The 19,539-nt window shown below is 41.8% G+C and overlaps 1 protein-coding gene across 5 annotated transcripts in view; it reads right to left on the reverse strand.

Annotated features, from left to right (window-relative positions):
• Nucleotides 1-1,308: 1,308 nt before the first annotated feature.
• The window catches only part of CYRIA (CYFIP related Rac1 interactor A), a 100,057-nt gene continuing 81,826 nt past the window's right edge, over nucleotides 1,309-19,539 (reverse strand). For 4 of the 5 annotated variants that reach the window (XM_055327512.1, XM_055327513.1, XM_055327516.1 and 1 more), the window contains exons 6-14: nucleotides 13,354-13,475; nucleotides 11,992-12,097; nucleotides 10,003-10,139; nucleotides 9,454-9,531; nucleotides 9,166-9,282; nucleotides 8,996-9,075; nucleotides 7,390-7,516; nucleotides 3,551-3,621; nucleotides 1,309-1,521 (exon numbers count right to left, since the gene is read on the reverse strand). In XM_055327512.1, coding sequence (XP_055183487.1) covers nucleotides 1,458-1,521; nucleotides 3,551-3,621; nucleotides 7,390-7,516; nucleotides 8,996-9,075; nucleotides 9,166-9,282; nucleotides 9,454-9,531; nucleotides 10,003-10,139; nucleotides 11,992-12,097; nucleotides 13,354-13,475 — 902 coding nt within the window. In that variant the 3' untranslated portion in view covers nucleotides 1,309-1,457. The remainder of the gene's footprint in view (nucleotides 1,522-3,550; nucleotides 3,622-7,389; nucleotides 7,517-8,995; nucleotides 9,076-9,165; nucleotides 9,283-9,453; nucleotides 9,532-10,002; nucleotides 10,140-11,991; nucleotides 12,098-13,353; nucleotides 13,476-19,539) is intronic. The other variant, XM_055327517.1, reaches the window with a different exon arrangement.

The raw sequence follows: 19,539 nt of genomic DNA on the forward strand, positions 1-19,539 counted from the left end.
AATCTCATCCCATAGTACATATGCATAGGCCACTTGGTGAAGAGGGAAAGAGTCAGGAGTGAGGGATCCTGGGCTCTAGTCCTACAGGGGGTTCATCACGTTTGCTACACCCTCGTCTCATTTTTCCCTGGAAGGTTGGAATAGGAGATTTACAAGATTCCATTATAAGCTCTGATCTGCAGATCATAGGCCTTGTCATATCTTCAATCATTAAGACAAGGTGGGGTGATGCTTCCTAGACTGTACTTACTAAGGAAGCATAACAGAGTCAGTCATTGTATTGGCTCATTGCTTTGTAGGGCTCTTGGCGATCATGTTCTAATTGCTCATTTTATAGATGAAGAAAGTGAGACACAGAGAGCTTAAGTGAACTTCCAAAGATCACCTGGTGGATCAATAAGGCTAGGACTAAGTCCAGGTACTCAGACCAAAATTTTACACATTGCAACAAGCTAGCAATATGGTCAGGGAGGAGCTACCTTTTAAATAGTAGGGAACTGGAAAATGTAGGGTTTTCCCCCTCTGAATTCCCCAGTTTTCTGGTAATCAGTGAAGTACCCTAGACTTCGGTTGCCACATATCAGCCCACAAAGAACAGGGCTCCTTTTAGGAGGGGCTGTGCAACTAGCACCTCACAGACAACTGGAGTGTCAGCAAAATTACCCAAAGCCAGAGGACTGAAGCAGAGAGATGACTGTCCTGTTGCCTGTAGGTCCTTCCTCTCAATCTGTCCCCCACTTCCAAGACAACCACCTTCACAGCTCAGCTATGAGAGCACATCTATGTATTCTCACTTCTTTCTTACAAACGGATTCAAGCACAGGTGATTTACCTCTTGCAGAATCAAAAGGGGATGTTAGAGGAATATAAATCCAGACAGAAGGGGACTATGTTGATAAATAAAATACGTGCAAACAAAAAAGCTGCACATGTGGTTTGCAGTCTGAGGAAAGAGAGGGGGGTGTGCTGAATTCAAAACACTTGAGTTTGTGTCTTCACATGCATTTTTCTTTTCTTGGATTTCTCTCTCCCTCTGTCAGGATAACAGTTGTGTTTCTTGTAGCCAAGCCGACACAGGAAATCAAATACTTTGTATTTCTATAAGTATACTTCCCAGAGAGATTACACATCTAGAATTAAAACACTACCACAAACTATTAGGAATTTTGGATTGTTACAGGTGTAGTTAAAGGACTCCAGTAGTAAAGATCAATTATCTCCAAATTTTGGCCTTGGAGAAGAGGGTTTTGCTTTAGACATCAGAGGTAAGGCTCTCAAGTCAATTTATGCTCTGCTGGGTCGAGTCAGTCAAGATACAAATTAAAGTCCGTATATTTCAGTGACAAGAAGGAAACGGTTATGTAAATACACAAGTATTAACATCAATCTGTATTAAATTATGTAAACATATACATCTTCTGAGGTCAGTACATAGATCCTCTTCTTTGAGCAGAGCTCTACTGAAGCATTGCTCGAATCTGTTTGGAAGTTGATTCATCATTCAAGTGCTTTGTAGTGAACCTGCGTGGAGAGAAAGTGATGGGGGTCAGTGTGTAAACAGTGCTCTGCCAAAGCTTCATGATGACTCTCAGCCCCTCTTTACCTTGAGAAACACAATGGATATTTATAAATCAAACTTGAGCTCGTTCCTTAGACAAATAGCCACACTCTGATGTCCGGTGTATTCTCAAATGGATTTAATATTTGATTCTTTTTCCCAGAGGAATTTTGTATTGTGGTTATTCAACAAGCAGGCTTTGTATCTAATCAGAGAAGTACGTGGAGGAGATACAAGCAATCTCATTTTCCAGGGAGGTAGACTTCACTTGAAGGAGTGCAGCATCTCACCCTTCTAGGCTCCTCCTGCTGAGTTACAAATCTCAGAACATGGATCTCTATCGATCCATCACGTTACCCCTAAAGGTAATGTTGATGGTTTTCTACTTTCCTTGGGGTGCTATGCTCATTGCCACCACAAGGGGGCACAAGTGCAGATAAACAAACCAAAAAAACAAAAAAAAGCTGCTTCACCTGCCACAGGAGTGGTTTATGAAAAGGAAGGAAAGAGGAATTAACATGTCATCAAACCTTGCCACATCCTAGGCACTTCGTGTAAGCTCTCATTTCACCCACACAGTTCCTGCCTCCATTTTGCAGGTGAGAAAACTGAGATTCAGGGAGGTGAAATGGCCCTTTTCAGACCACAGATCTGACAATGACTTGTGAGCGAGACTGTGGCTTCTGCTTTGGACTCAAGTCTGTCTACCTCAAAAGCCAGGGCGCTCTCTGTTCATCATAGTACCTACAAGAAACCATGGGACTCACTGCTCAGCACAGTGTCCTGCTCTTCACCAAGCCTGGCTTGACTGAGTGAAGCCGGAAAGTTAAAAAAAAAAAAAAATCAGGCACCAAAATCTGACTGTGTACGGGAATCCAGGCTGCCATGAAATGGGCACCAATGGAGAAAAGCTTCGTTCATGCATGGAATCTGGAAGGCTCCTCTGTAAATGCTACATCTCTTCTGAAGAATGATGACCTAGCAACTCCACAAAACGGCATCAACCTCAGTTTTGTTCATTAAATGTGTGGCTGTTTCTTCATTTATTAAATGGGATAAGATATCACCTTCTTTCTCTGAGTTGTGATAATTAAATGAGACAATGTGCTCAGGAGTGGAGTAGAAGACAGAGTGTTGTACACAGGGAGAAGACTATTGGTCCGTTCCACTTACACTTATTGAACACTTACTGCATGCACAGCATTGAGTGGAACTCAGAAAAATCAAAGATGAATAAGACAGCGAGGACCGTAAACCTTCCAGATTGCAATCCAGCATTGGAATGATTTACGTCATAGTGTGATTCAACAATTTCCTGTAGATGTGTTACAGCTAAGAAATAAGAATCCCTTCTCTGGAGTATATGAAGCACATGTATCCTTGGAAGAGAGGCTGCTTGGACATCAACTGTCAGCAGTGAGAAGCTGACATGAGCCATAGCTGCCAAATGCTTGGGCATCGAGACAGGGTAGATCAGGGTTCTCAGTTCTGGCGGCTGTGTATGCAGGTCGTCCAGAGAGCTTTAGAGCAATCACAGAATGGACACCTGAGTCCCCACCCTGGAGACTCTAATCCATTGGGTTAGGTTGAAGCCCGAGCATTAGAGTTTTCAAAAGCCACCCACAATTCTCACGTACAGCCAAGTGAAGGGGAAGCTGCTGCTTCTGAGGAGTCTCCACTAACTACAAGGCAGTGCAGCCTGGAGTTAGGCCCGTGGCCTATAAGGTCACATCGACCCAGGGTTAGGTTCTAGCTCTGTCGTCTGCTGTGTGACTTTGGGCAAGTTATTTCATTTCCCTACATCTCAGTTTCTTCCATCTGTAAAGAGGCCATCATAAAAATGGTGCTGACTTCAACTTCCATCTTGGGTGTTGCCAAGATTAAGAATGTGAAGGTACACATGGGCTTAAGCCTGGTGCTCTAGTGCTTGGTCCCTAACAGCATCTAGATCTGAATTCTCTCTGAAGGGTCAGTTGCAGGGCTGAAGCTTACCTGAGGGCATTCAGCAGCCCCTCCACGCTGTCCGGGGCCTGTTCCTTCAACACCTTTATGCAGCCTTTCATCTGGGAGGAGAAAGCACAACATTTTGTTAACACCTCAGCAATTGTGTCCATGACAATATCCGCTCACACTATCATCTATCCATGTTCAGATCACATTATGTCTGCCCAGGGGAATCAGATGCAGAAATGACCAACAGACCTCCCTGCTCCCTGTTAGTAACTTGCTCCTTAAGGCGCTTCTAGAAGTTGTGGATCATTTTTCACACTGTACTGCCGTTGAACATTTCATGTGTCTGGCATTTGGGCACAAAGACTTGGGACAGTGATCTTGTCTTGTGCACTAGAGCCACATGCAGGCCTCTCCCCCCAACAGCTGCTCAGTGGAGACTGCATGAACTACAAACCTGATGATTTTATGCCATCTGTCTTTCTAGGATGCTATTCCTCCTTTAGCTGTTTGGCAAACCCTTACCTTTTTAAAAATTTAATTTAATTTAATTATTATTTTTTTAGGGCACAGCTAAAGATCACCAAAACCAGGAGGCCTCTGTGGCCTCATTACCTTCATCAGTTGGAAGTAACCAGCACCTCTCTGTGCTCCTCATAGTATGGTGATGTTTATCAGACAGTCTTGGAGATTTTAGTGCCCAGAATATTCTGTCTCCCTCACTAGGAAGGGACTGGTGATAGGCAGAGGTTAAGAACATGAACTACTTGGAGGGACTGCTTGGGTTTCCTCTGTCTTTGCTTATTAAGTACCTGTGTGAACCTGGGCAAGTTCCTTAGTTTTTTGTGCCATTGGAATATAACTTATTCATAATTTGGGAAGTGTATGAAAACTAAGTTTATATAGATTGCATTATATTATGCATATCCTAGAATTTTTTTTTTTTTTTTTTTTTTGGACAAAGCAAGCAAGCATCTTCCCACAAAAAACTCAATCTCTCATTTTAAACTCAGATGTTCACGTTCGGTATTGAATTTGGGTGGACCAAAGACCTCTTTGTAAGGGTCTCTTTCAAATATTTTGTGTGAATATACTTGTGGTATGTAGGAGGTTTTATCTTATGGCCTGAGAGATCCTGGCAGATTGATGGGGGTAGCCAGAAGCACAGGGTTGAGAATCATTTAGGGGTCACATAGGGGCTCATCGAGAAAGAATGTCATGGTCAATCAGAGATGTCTGTCATGATGTTCTGCAGGATAGGCAGAGGTTATAAACAAGCCAGGTATGTGCCATCTTGAGCCTGCTCACTTCCAAGAATGGGATCCAGTCCAGGGATGTAGAGATTTGGTTCCTTTTGAAGTTCAGCTCCTGGTCTAGTGGTAGAAGAGAACCCCAAGGTTCTCTGATAAGTGCCTGCATACTATCAGGAACTCAAAGAGGTAGTGGTTGCTTCACTCCAGCCTGGCTTTCTGGTACCCAAGAATGGTGTCTCTTCTTTCAATGACCCAACTCTTCTGGGTCTCAGTGACTGTGCTCTCATGACTCACTGCTCCAGGAGTCCTCTTGGGAAAATCCTACCCTTCTCCAAGATCTACCTCAAATATCACTCTCTGTCTCTTCTCTAAGCAAAATAAGCTTCTCTTTCATCTGGGTTTCCAGGGTATGTTCTTTGTAAGTGTCTATAATGAATGATACTCATCTCAAGGCTTCACAGATCAATATTTGTTTTTTCACAGCTGATGATACTCAAAGGTTTATGAACTAGGTGCCCGTAACTGCTGTCTTAGTAGCAGACTGGTATCTGAAGGAGCCCCTTGATGTCATTAAAGAAAATGGCCCATCTTGAATATATGTGTATTTGGTAAACTTAAACTTTCTTAGAGAAACGTACAAACTTCAGTATGAACAAGCTTTTCTTAGTGAGACTGAAAAACAGACTTCATGAAGACTAAATGTGGTTAGATTTAACATGATATAATGATTATGACCTCAACAGAAAGACTCAGTAAATGACCAGCAAGGACAAGATTTTTAAGGGTTAGCGCTAACAAGCCATACTTGTACCCTGTGTATTTTTAATTGTTGACTCTGTGACAAGTTAACAAGTGGCTCTGGTAAATGAGAATGTCCTATGAGTACTAAGTAATAAACTTAATCCACATTCAAAGATATTCATGGAGTTATTAATAGAGTTATTTATATTCAACCTCATATTAATAGAGTTATTTATATTCAACCCATAGTAAAAAAAAATGTTAAAGCCTCACAAAGAATACAGTAAAAATGTTTATTGGTATGAAAAAAATAAGATATAATTGCTATTTTAAAAGAGCAATTATAGTAGGGTGCTGATTTGTTAAGTACATACACACAGGCATATACGCAAACATCCATATAAAGGGAAGGGAGGTAGATACGCTGCCATTTTGACGATGGTCATCCGCCTATGGTAAGGTTACTATAGATATATTTAATTTTCCGTAGTTTGATTTCTTACATGTTCCTAATTCTTTTGTACCAAATCCTTTTTTCTCTTGGTAAACAGAAAATAACAAAATAATAATTAAAAAACAAAGACTCAATGAAGAACCATGACTAGCTGTGCTAGGAACCCAGACCTTCAAAATAAGTAATCTAAGTTGCACTTTAATTGATACATTCCTTACAGTCTTTGGTCTTGTGGTCCCTCTTTCTGTCTGCATTGAAGACTTTCTGTCTGCATGGTACTAAAGTATCAGAGATGTTGTTCCGTGCAGATGAGTGAAAACTGAGCATGCTCCCTAAACTGAGCACGGGCAGAATAAATCCCAAAAGGGCCTACTCTGCCCTAAAAGGGCTTTATATTAACACATGGGATATACTATTGGGTTGATGCTGCAGATGAGAGCTAAGAGGAGATGTGTTTTATGCTACAATCCACAGAAATCATTTGTACACCAAAATCACGTGTTTTCCAGTTATATTCATTCATTCAGTAAAAACACTACAGAATATCTATTGAGTGTCATGTTCCGTGTCAGGTATACTGTTAGGCAGTAGAGCAGATGTGAGGTATACAGATCATGGTCTCTGCCCTTACAATCAAACTTGGAGTCTATGAGAAAATATCAGAAAATCCAAAATGGCAAGTGCTCTGGGGGCCAGAGGAGAAAAAGAGGTCCTAACCATGCAGGGTCCAGGAGATGTGTTCCTGAATGAGGTGACATTTGTTGAATGTTTTAAAAGAATCCACCCATCAGAAAGAAGGGAAGGCCCTCTGGGCAAGGAAGAGGGTTCAAGCATATTCCAATGACAAAAAAGGGCATGGCAATTGGGTAGAGCCACCGGTGGGGGGTGGTAGGAGAGGAAGTTGGAATGTTGTTTGAAATTTGACCATGGTGTCTTATAATCCAAGATCTCCCAATGCTGCTCACTTTAAGACACATATAACATTTATACATATACATATTATATATTTAATATATAAATATAAATATATAAATATATAAAATATATAAATAAATGAATATATATATATATATATATATATATATATATATATATATATAAAAATTTTTTTTCTCCATATGGCACATTGGGTCCCCTGAAGGGGCAGTTTGTAACTAAGTGACCATTCACATGTGCTCAGCAACTCTGCAGGCTAAGGGGATTAGTATCTCTGAGCTCTTGCTATGATTTTTGATTGGATGCTTTGCTGTAGGTACAGGGAAAAGATTGGACTCCTTGCTATGAGGATAGCTGCCAGGAGGGGGCTTGCATCTTGGAGAGATCCCTCTCAGTGGTGGATGGAGGATAGAGAGAGAGAGAGAGAGAGAAGCAAGATCTGTTTGGCAACATGCACGAGCTCTTATTTGGAAAGCAGAGTTCATAACTATTCTTACATCGATCTTGGATGTCTTGCAGAAAGCTCCCACGGGATGGACGTGGTCATAGAGGATGATGACTCCCACCATCACCCTCATGCAGAACATCAGCGTTTCTTCGCTTGTAAACCTACTCCGGTACTCCCTGGAAGAGAGAAGAAATGCAGCTGTGTTACCTCCTTGCCGGAGCCCGTTCATTTCTGGCTACTTTAGACTCCTCCAATCATCTCTTGAGAACAATCTCAGACCTGCAACAACCAGGTTAATATGCTCTTAAAGAAGCCCATGATGATAATTCTTCTTGAATCTATCCAACCAGCAATTCAGTGTGAAAATAAGGTAAATTAGAGGGCAGTAAATTCTCTTCTCTTCTGCCCTTCAGCAGGCCAGCTCATCACGTACATCACTCCCCACACCCATCAATCTTGAATATTTTATAGCAGGTCCCTCTGGCTGTCTAAGATTATAGAGAATAATGGCTTCATTATGGAGAAAAAGAATCAGGCTCATTTCTACAGAGCAGCTATCATGTCTCCAGTCAGAGTAACTTCCTTTGTTAGGACACAGGCTGTGGATTGAATTGGATTGGCAAAGATACGTAAAAAAAATTATGTACCATTTCCTGGGCTGGGAGTATTTGTGGAGTTTGGATTTTGTTCACTTACCTTAACAGGGTCCCTGATACTCCAGATAACTCAAGATAATTCTAGAGGCTTTCTTAACATCTATTTCATTATGAATTGGGCCCTCAATGAAGATGATTACTATTTCTGTCTTGGAATAAATCTTAACTTTGATATAAGTGAAATATTTGCAATTAACACCATCTTACATTTGAACAGAGGAGCACATTTCATAGGGCACTTTTGAGGTCTCTGGCCCTTCCAAGCCCTCGCCACATAGATGACATTACAAGTACTTCATCAGATAAGGAAACCAAGGTGTGGGCAGGCCATACCACCCGTCTAAGGGCACAAATGTAGCTAATGAGATAACTGGAACCCTGGCTTGTGGTGTGGACTTCCTCATCACCATGCTGCCTCGCCATTTACAACCTCTGCCACTTCTCAAATCCAGCAACTAGTTTAAGTACAAAGAAACTGCTGAGAGAGGGAGACAGAGGGAGAGGCAGTGAGGGAAGAGAAAAGAGAAAAAGAAAAGAGAAGGAAAGAGAGAGAGAGGTCTCCATTATCATTCTTGCAACAGTCTTACCACTTCTGCTCTTCGTTCTAAATCTTCTATCAAACCCATTCTCCCAATATATTTATAATACCCAGGCATGTAAGCCTCCATCTGGCCCTTCCCCATCTTCTATAGCATCTTGGGTTTGAGTTCTGGTTCTGCCACTTAACAAGCTAAGCAACCTTTGGGAAGTCAGTGAACCAGTTTGGACCTCAGTGTCTTCAACTACACAATGGGGCTGGATTACGTTTATCACCCAGAGTTCCTTATGAAATTAATTCAGGTAATATACATGTAAATGTTAACGTGCTGACCTAAATGTTACCACCACCCCCACCACCACCATTGTCATCACCATCCTCATCATCGACCCCATCAATCATGTTGACAAGCTCTCTCTAGGTGAACTCTAGACCACGAATCCGCCTCTGATTTCACTTACGGCGTTTCCAGCATGACTTTACAAACACTCGTCATCGTACTGAGGCAGTCTGTGGTGTTCTCTATTGGCAGGGTTTTGTTCTAAACGGGAGGCACAAAAGTATGTTAGCCTTGCTAGCAGGTTTTACGTGCAATTAAGAGAAAAGCGCCTGGGTGCTCAGCCCCACTTACTTCGGAGACAAAGTGCATGGTGGCATTGCTAAGGGTTTTCAGCATTGGCGTGGCTTCTGCATAGAAGAGGGACATTCGATTGGCCATCTCATTATTGACTTCATTCTCAATGTCTAGCTGATGAAAATAAGAAGAGAAGATGAAATTGATAAAGACATGGTCAAAAATCGCCAAACAGCGTCTGCTGGAAACTGAATTACAGTTGAGGGCTGTCTTTTCCTTGTGCTCTGCCTGATGGGGACAATCAAAGGAAGATGCGGAGAATGGGTGTACGGATCAGGGGCTCACATGCATGTTGTTGATGCGGTTGCGACTTATCGTCCTTCTGTAGTAGCTGAAGTCATTCTGAATAGCTGGGTTCCTCATCTGCAATTCAGAGGAGAGGAAAGAAGGTCACAACTCCGCATCACATGGAGGACATGCATCAGGAACCCAGACACTAGACTTGGTAAATACACCAGGATGTCCCTTCGTTATCCAACAATCAAAGCAATTTCTAGTTAAAAATAAATACTGAGAGCCTCATTATTTTAATATATGCCCTGCTTTTACTATAAGCTAGCTTTCAGGGAAAGGATACTTCTTCTTAGTCAGGACAGATACTTGAAAAGGTTTCCTCTTACTGCATTTGGCAGATTTTGAATTTCCATGCACAAGCCACCATCCTAAATCAGTTTTACTATTGCGGATGCAAATTCTCACCACATTATCTGTCTCCGTAGGGAAGGAGCTACCTCTTACCCATCTAATCCCCGCCCCACAGCATGAGCAGAGTGCTGGCACACAGTAGGTGCTCAGGACAAGTCTGTTACACTGCTGTAGCATATGTGGTCTAACCTTCAGTTCATCAAATCGAAGGGTAAAATGAAGAATTTCCGCAAACTCCTTTGCCAAGGCTTGCTCCCGCTCCAGGTGTTGGGTTGGCGTGTAGGGTGGACAGGTCAGAGATTCTAATAAACTCTGAAGAGCTTTTTCTGAAAGTCAAAGTGATAAATATATATTTGAGGTGGCCCATGGAGATCTTTTAAAAGAAAGCACAGTTTTTAGGCCCAGTTGACATTCTCAGAGATAAACCTGCTTGGATCTAGCTTTTCCATGTCTTTTCCCATAACTGTATATAGGGTGATGTGTGTGGATAAGAGAAAGGAGCCCAGGCCCAAACGGGCTGCCCCTGGCACCCCACTGTGGGAGGCCCCCAGGGCCACACAGTCTTTTCTGTGTCTCTCAAAGCTCAATTCAACTCTCAGTGTTCTGTAGTGCCAACTCCTACCACTGTTTGGAAACCACAGATACATGTTTTTGGGTTCTGTGCATGAGATAGTCACTGATGACAGAAGAGGAGAAGAGGTGACCTGGAACACACGGGTTAGATAATTTGCACTGCCCAGAGAGACTTTGGGTCCCTTTCCAGCTCCTCACGGCACCTACTCTCTAACCTAACCCAGCAGTACTTTTCTGCAACCCACTGCCATATCGATCTCTGTTACAGCCCTTGAAATGGTCTCATCACTCCCTCTTGTCTATCTCTATACATTCCCGCCAGTTTTCCCTTCAACATATTGCTAACAATATTGACTCATTTAAGCAATGCTCCATAGCAGGGGTTGGCAAACTATGGAACACAGACCAAACCTGGCAGATGGTCAAGTTTTGCAAATAAAGTTTTATTAAAACATAGCCCCACTTTATTTCCATTCCTTAATGTATTAACAATGGCTACTAATGAGCTACAGTGGCAGAGTGGAGTCGATGCAACAAATATTTTTGGCCCAGAAGCCTAAAATGTTTATTATCTGCTCTTTGCAGACAAGTTTGCTGGCACTTGATCTACAGTCCCTTAATTGTCTTTTACAGCATCCTTACAAGGATATCTCTTATCTTTTCCATTTACAGGAATGTACTGCCTTCTAAGGTAGCCAGTTCTACCTTGGTCTGCTGTGACAGGTGGATCTTTGTCATTCTGTTAAATATCTGGCTCATGAGGATTTCAGTTCATTGGGTCAAGATACACACTTTGAAGAAAGAGAAAAGAAGGAAACAGAGAAGAAGCTATCTGAGAGTCTTCAGAAGCTCTCTTTCCTTGAAAAGCTGTTTCAGTTCATTCAACCATTCCCTTTGGGTCTTAGCTTCAAGCTGTCTCAACACCATGACTATTATCCTCCCAAACTGTTTCAATTTCTCTTTGAACTCTTAAAATGTGGCATTTGTTTACAGCAAAAGTAAAGTAGAACATGACTATCCCTTTCCTCATCCCAAATATACCAAATATAATAATTAATGAAACCCCATATGGCTTTACACTTGGAGAAGTGGTTATGTCATATAGGTGCTATTGTTAGCCAGACTTTACTTTCATTTCTGCAAAGCCATCCTGTACCTGTACAGGTGTTTTTAAAGCTTAAAAGCAGGTCTATCTTTAGAATGTTTGTTTTTCCTGTATTTTACTATATTAAATTTATCACGTCTCCAGCAAATCAAGTCCTTTTTCAGTTAGCAAGTAACCTGTTTGTTTCAACTTCTCTGTCATTCAGAAATGTGATCAGCCCACAAAACTGTTACCAGTGAGACTTGGCTGAGAACAAGACCGGAGGGACACCCACCAGTAAAGACACTCTCGATGTGTGGATAACTGCAGGGGAAGCAACGCTGAGATGAATTTAAGGAAGTGAAAATGACAGGTGTTTCTGTCCATGATCGGCCTCTCCAAAGACACTCCCGATGGATGTAGACCATTCCCCAGCGCACTGAGCTAGTTCTTCCTAATCCTGTCACAAACCCCGTAACAGAACCTCACACATAGGATGAAAACTATAAACACATACTCACCTAGCCTTATGGAAAATTCATAAAATCTCTTTAGCCTCACGACCAGAGGACACACCGCGTTCCAAGCTTTTTCTTGAAGCTGAATGTCGTTGGGATTTTGAATCGCCTACCAAAATATGAAAGAATCGTCTGTTTAAAAAGAGGCAAAAAGTACCCCATCAAAATGCCTTAAGATTGAGAAAGGATTTTGTTTTAAGAAAATACAATTCCTAGTATACTTTGCTAGTGTGCTGTTAAAGTGACATGTGTTCACTGGACTGTCCTCCAAGATGCTCGCTTAGAATGGAGATTTGAGCCCTTGAACATAGTCCAAGTGCCCCTACAATTAGATCCTGCGGCATCTTGTTTCTCTTATTTTAAATGCAAAAAAAAATTGCAAATCTAATTGGAAGCCATTTAGCCTTCCTCCATCACATTTTGATTCTACTGAAGTAGAGCCAGTGCTCATTAGAAAGTGCAGATCCTACAGATGTCTTCCTTTGTCTATAATGTGTGTCACACGCCTTCTGTTCTGTGATGTTACCTACATCCCCTAAATTAATGGTGACCCCTAAGTAGAAAGACTACCTCTCAAGAGGCTGTCACTTTCTTCGAAATGATGTTTTGTCTGGGTTTCAGCAGCTGAAGGATTACGTTAGTGGGATTTTTTTTTCCCAGAAAGATGGTGGCCCTGGCAGTAAGGTATGTGTGTATGTGTTGATACTTCCACAAAACTAATTATGTCAAATAAAAGGAGTGTGAAGTTTCTTGCCTTTTAGGCATTATGAAGTCTTAAAAGCCACGCTGACAATCTTTTTTTTGTTTTGTTTTGTTTTGGTGTTTTTTTTTTTTTTTTCAGGGATTTATTTTTTTAAACTCAAGCCATTTCAAGATGGGGACCTGCAGGCTACTTAAAGCAAGCTAGCTTACAGCTGTCGTTTGTGATACTGTGGGACCTGACACAATTATTACAATATGCTGGGAAATCTGTGCAAACCCAGATCTCATGATTTATATTTCTTTTTTTTTTCCTTGTGACTTATATTTCAACTGTTGTCCAGAGACTTTATATGTATGTTTCCCTTACATGAAGTAACATGCTGATGAATTGATTGCTTAAACGTCAGTCCTCTGCTAGCAAAGGTATGACTGAGAGGAGAAGGGCTAATATCTTACACGGTCTACAGTGCCGTGTACTCATATTAACGTACTAGAATAAAGGGGGCCATTCATACTTTTGTAAAAACCACATTACCCTCCTTGTTCTTCCTCGTACACTAGGAAATACTAGGGCTATTACTTAATCTTGCTGGGTGTGTGTGCGTGTGTGGGTTTCCCTTCTCGTCCGAGGGTCTTGTCAGCTCAGTGTTATCATTGGCATACATCTCGGATCTCTGGCCCCGCGCCCTTGTAAGCCTGCAGGTCTGCGAGGATGCTCTCAGAATCCTGGAGGACGGCGCTGATCTGGTTCCAGATTTCCCTCTCTCCTTCTGTGGGCTGCGCATCTGAGCAGAAGGGAAACCAAAAGACACAGAGGGCTTGTGTTTACAAACGGCTTGGGAAGAAGATCGGCGTTCAGTTCCACCAGCTAGGCAGTCCTGTTTGATTCCTGTAGGTTTGGTCTTTACTCTTTTTTGTTTTTTTTTTTTAAGATTTTATTTTTATTTATTCATGATAGACATAGAGACAGAGACAGGCAGAGGGAGAAGCAGGCTCCATGCCGGGAGCCCAACATGAGACTCTATCCCAGGACTCCAAGATTATGCCCTGGGCCAAAGGCAGGTGCTAAACCGCTGAGCCACCCAGGGATCCCTGGTCTTTACTCTTTAATGTAATGAGCTGCTAGAAAAGGAAACTAACACAACTTCTGCCCATGACTCTGTTCAAGACAGTTGTCCATCTCTCTGCACACGTTACACCAAGGCATGTTGGGATCACTGCGGGCACCTTGTTTATTTGTGTAGAACATACTCTTTGCACACTTACGTGCTAAGTGGTTAACTGGGTGATAGAAGGAATAAATATTGTCTTTGGGGGCCACATTTAAGAGGAAGAGCTACTGAATAGTTCTGTTAGGACTAAAAATCTGTGAATCTGGGTTTAGATGGGAAAAAACAGCCCCTCTTCTAGAATTTCCATAGAAACAAAGAAGCTTAAAATATTAGGTAATCCTTCAGAGCTGGGACAGAGATGTATCCTTCTGGAACACAATGATACGGAGGAAGCACTGAGATTTATCATCCACTGTGAACTCAAGAATTGCAGGAGGTTCAATTAGTTAATTAACTAATTAATTTCTTTAGTAAGCTCTATACCCAATGTGGGGGCTTGAACTGATGACCTCAAGATCAAGAGTTGCATGCTCTACTGACTCAGCCAGCCAGGCGCCCCCAACAGGAGGTTCCTTTTAAAGACACTTGTACTGCTCATTTTGGATCTTGACTGTAAATTCTACCCACAAAAATAAATGACACATTCAGGTTTACACAAATGAAGAACATATTCTAACAGCCACGGAAGCATCCCTTAGCTCTGAATTCCCACTTTTATGCTGCATTCCTGTGGCCAGTATCTGTTCTTGTCCCCATGAGTATTTTGTGAAGGTTAGTGGGTGGAAGTCGAATGGTGGTAAAGTTTGGGTTTTATCTCCCAATACATATAAAATAGGTTATTTGCCCGGGCTAATAAGGAAATCAATCTCCATCCAAAACAAAAACACTGCTAATGGAGAAGGGCTATAGAGGTCATCTCCTAAAAATTCATGTTCAAAAATCCAAGTCCTAAGGTAGTGAATTCTCTCAGCAGATTCCACTTATGTCCCCAGATCAAAACCCAGTTTGACTAGTCTTGGAGGGAGCACAAAGGGTTGCTACCTACCTAAAGAAGATAATGATTTACTGAGAGTATGAAAGACAGAATTCAGGAGACAGGTGACATTTGAAGTGAGGCGCTGACCGTGCTGAGTGGGCTTTCAAAAGGGCTGAGTGTCAGAGTGAGGGAGGAGCCAGATGTGGCTACTTTGCTTCAGTTACCTCTGCTGGACTTATGCTTAATCTGAGGCCAGGCCCCTGAGAAGTCATGCCCATTTTTAGACCATTTTATTATATGTCCTGCTAGGACCTAAGAAATTGGTAGAGTTGCCTGGGAAATGAAGGATGAAGCTCATCGGCATACGGTAATTCTCTTTAGAAAGAAAAATCATAGGCCCTCATAGACTATCCAGGTGTTTTGCAAACTCTGCTTTCTAGGAGTGAGATGGATATCAGGGTGGGAAGGAGAAGGGACAGAAGTGCACATGTACCAGAACTCAGAAGGAAAAGATGAATGTGTTCTGGGAGGAGTAGAAATCACTCAAGATAAGGGATGAGCTTGAGCTGGCTGGAAGGCCCAAGGGAGTGAGCGTAGCATGAGGACCATGACAGAGACCCACCAGGTTACAGTACAGCATCTAGCTTGGGAGGCTAGGTTACTCTTTTATCCTTTTCAACCTTTCCACTGTTTCTGGAAAATTCTCAGGTACATTGTTATGTATGCTATTAATCACTTTATAGCCTTAACCTTTCCTGCTTTCCCAAACTTTTCTCAAGGTGATATGGGTGTTTTAAACAGAAACCTTTAAAATCTTGTAAGTTAGGAAGACTGTAACTGAGGAGAGCATTTCAGTGAACAGTCTTCCAGGGCAATTTCTGAGTAAGAACAAAGTCTGGGAAGAGATTATGTGGCAGAAATGCAACACAAAGGTCCTAGAAAACAAAGAAATAGAAAAAGCTCATTCCCTCAAATGCAAAGGTGCATGCAGTCCTTTGATGAATGCACTGAAAAATCATAAGCTAAAACGGCCATTTCCTAGAGAGAGAGAGATACTTGAAGAGGAGGAAAGAAAAAAGAGGCTATGACCAAGCTTCCGGGAGGTTAGCCTCTTTGAATGTAATTATAAAGTAGTATGCAAAGAAGAAGACACTTGGAGACCAGAAAAGGAAGTCTTCTGATCTTGGCTGTCACAATGGCTCCATCGGAGCGAGTCACCACTGGTAAGTTTTAGACAAAACAGAATTACAGTGAAGTGGCTGGAAGAAGAGGCCTAGACAAACACAAAAACCCATTCTTCTGGTGATTAACACAAAAGGAGAAGAATTTCAGTCAGTTTTTTAAAATAGAAGCCTTTCTTAAGTGCTTCAAAAGGAAGACTGTTACCAATAGAATGGCCAAAAGGTGGTACTGGCTGTAGATGGGCAAGCATTGCTCTCTATTCCAGGTGAAGTGACACTTTATGATATGACTCAACCCTTACATTGATGTGACCACAAAGAGCTGGACAAGTGACATGAGTGGTGTTCCTTCTCCCTCAGAGCTGGGGCTGTGGGGAAGCCCTTTCATAAGACAGGAACCCTCTCCCAGCACGGCAGTGATCTGTGAAACAGGATCCCCACTCCCAGCCTTCCTCTCTGGGAAAATGTTTCTTTTGGCAGATGTCCTGGTGTCTTATTAAAAATGTTTTTCATATGGCCCCATTTAGCAGGGGTGGGGTGGGATCGGATAAATCCAATCCATCATTCCTTTTTCATCCCAACTTAGAAATGTGCTGGCTCATTTTCTTCCAGAATTTGTTAGTCTTATTGGGTGCCCCCCCTTTTTTTCTCCTTCCCCTGTCATGGAACTGAAGTCACTTCCTCATCCAGCTAATGACTAGGCCTTTGGTGCTGGGAGCATGTGGTCCCTGCCTTCTGGGAGCTCAAGTCACAAGTAGGGTCAACTTCCAAGATGGAGAGTACTGACTGGGAGAAGCTCTAATCTGTCTGTCTGTTTCGGTTTGTTTGTTTTGTTTTGTTTTGTTTTCCAAGTATAAAAAGGACTGTGTAACCCTAAGTGACATTTGGCATTGGCTCATATCCCTATGGAAGTTCATGATTCATTCTACTTTGATCCTCCAGCAATGTGATCAGGCAGCCAAGACTAATTGATGAGAATCTGATCTGTTAGGCTGCAGGACTCTGGCTTTATTTTGTTTCATGTGACCTGAAATCTCCAGGCCTAGTGTGATGCCTGGCACATAGTATATGCTCAAGAAAGATCTGCTGAATAAAATCCCTGAATGAATGATTTACTTCTCACACTATGTTTTATGATGGATGATCTTTCTGCTTGTCTTTGAATTCAGAGATCTTTGGAGACAGTCTATATTCTTTTCCTCAATACCTCCATATGGTAGGACATACCTACCATTGGAGACACTCAATAGATATGTCATGACTCAATAAATAAAAGAGGACATTGACCAGGTGGTAGAGGATGCGGTTGTTGGGAAGCAGTGAAAGAAATGAAGATCCTGTTACTTCTGGATCCTCTCCTTTGTCTCTTCTTCCCAATGGTTTCTCTACTGTTAACTCTCTCACTGTTATTGCTTTTATATATGTATATTTATCTATAATCAAATTGGCTACTCACACATTCATTAACACTGGTGTTTTTAGATCATCCATCATTAATATACAGCTTCAATGTCTCTTCAGTGTGGTTAGCACATTATTAGGAGATGTGTTGAGTGAAAAACTGTACTTCTGTTGACTATTCCAATGCTAAGGCTGTTATCTATAACTTGCTTTCCGGACTATCCCTTTGAGAGGCTTTGGGGTCTTTGCTTTTGTTATTCTCCGTATTCAGATTCAGTTGGTAGCCATGTTTTAAAAATGCACTGTGTCTTCAGATGTCAAAGAGAAATTCCTTGAAAAATTAGTGATTGAAAAGGTAGGTTGATATTTAACCTATTGGCAACCCCCTAAAGCACTTGCTAAGTGAACAGGAACTCCAAGGTATGGGTTTTGTCTTTCTATTTTTAACACAAAGGTTGACCTTTAGTCAAAGGTGCACACACATACATATTCCCACCAATAATATTACTGATGGACACGAGTCCTTGTTTTTAGTTGTAGACAATGAATCCCTCTGTGATGTTTCTTCTAAGAATCACATTCTAAGATTCTAATCATTGTCACTTATTTCATCTCCATTGAGAAGAATGGTTACATCATGCTGGGATGCTCTTGTCTAACAATGAAGTTGTTAAAAAAAAAAAAGTGTGATTTACACAGGCAATTCCAGCAAGCAATACTCCCAAGAGCCCTGGAACAAGCCTATCCAGGCCATTCCCCAGGCAATGATTTAAAGCCCTTTTCTGGACTCGCTATTGTGGGAAGTATGAAAATGTATTATGTGTCCCGTGACCTTGAATATATTGTCAAGAATTCGCTGAATTCCAAGTGCCTAGAATTTTTAACAGAAAAATAACCTTCTTATCAATGGAGATATGTGAAGCAGTATTCATTTTGTTTACAGGGGATCTATTTATCCTCCTTTGGCTCAATTGGCTAGTGACTACAGATATTAAGTGTCAGGATTCTGGTGTCACTGGGGTCAGGTGAAGGCTTTGCATGGAGGACTGTGATGTTTACTGAGAGCAGAATGCTTGGCATTCCACTGTGTGGATGGAGAGGGAGGTGGCTGAGTGCTTTGTTTGTCAGGAAGGAACATCTTTGGTGAACATACCCCAGGGCACAGCAGCAGGGCTCAAGCCTAGGTAGGGCTGTCAAATCAAAGTGTTCTTATCTTTGTAAATCAGCCAAGGACACACTCTGTCTTCCCAAGCAGGGTGGGGGCATGCATACCTTCTCCTCACAACCTATTCAGAACTGTATGGAAAATCTGACAGAGAATCAAACAAATTAACTGAAGATAATGTGAGCAGAAGACACAATTTATTTGGAGATGTCTTTGGCTTTGAAGGGAGCCCTGGCATTTCATCAATAGGATATACAGTTCTCTCTGTACCCCAGCAGCTGTTGTATAAACACTGAAGAAAAGTACAGCAAAAAGATTTACCAAAGCCATAAATTATACCCCTAGCTCTTCTTTCCCACCACTTCCTTACTTCTCTACCCCTTTCCCCTTCAGGAGGAACTAAGAAATGTAACTAATTATCTATGATTAACATTTGGGGATATAAAGTGATAATGATTTATAACAGAATACTAGCTGCTTCCACAAACCACATAAAATTACAAAGGTCCATTGGAAAAATGTAAGTGACTGGGCTGACATATTTATTTGCACAGGAACGTTAGTCATCCTACACCAGAGCCCTTTCCTATGGAAAAGCAAATGAGGGACTATGAACAGCAGAGAGTGGCGAGGCGCTGGGAGGCTAATCTATTTCAACTGCATGCAGTGGGATTCCTGTGCCTTCATGGGAGAAGGAAGGGATGCCAAGGATGGAGATTTTTTGAGACTCAGGTCCAAATGCCACTTTTGCCACTCACAGAATATGAGACTTCAATGCCAATCAGTTCATGTCTCTGGCTCTCAGATTACTTATTGGTAAAGGAAGGGACACTGACAAGAGCCCTGCCCCCTGTTTGGTCTTAGAGGGACTATGATCCGTAGGGTCACAATGGGATGCTGACATAGATAAAAAGTATTTAAAAAGCAAAAGTACTGGAAATTTAAAGTATCACTGTGACTGAACCTCTGTGTTGGCATAAATTAATTGTTTTCCAGGTCTGTTCTGATGTTTTT

The sequence above is a fragment of the Nyctereutes procyonoides genome, unplaced genomic scaffold (genome assembly GCF_905146905.1).
Source record: "Nyctereutes procyonoides isolate TBG_1078 unplaced genomic scaffold, NYPRO_anot_genome, whole genome shotgun sequence".
Classification (NCBI taxonomy): domain Eukaryota; kingdom Metazoa; phylum Chordata; class Mammalia; order Carnivora; family Canidae; genus Nyctereutes; species Nyctereutes procyonoides.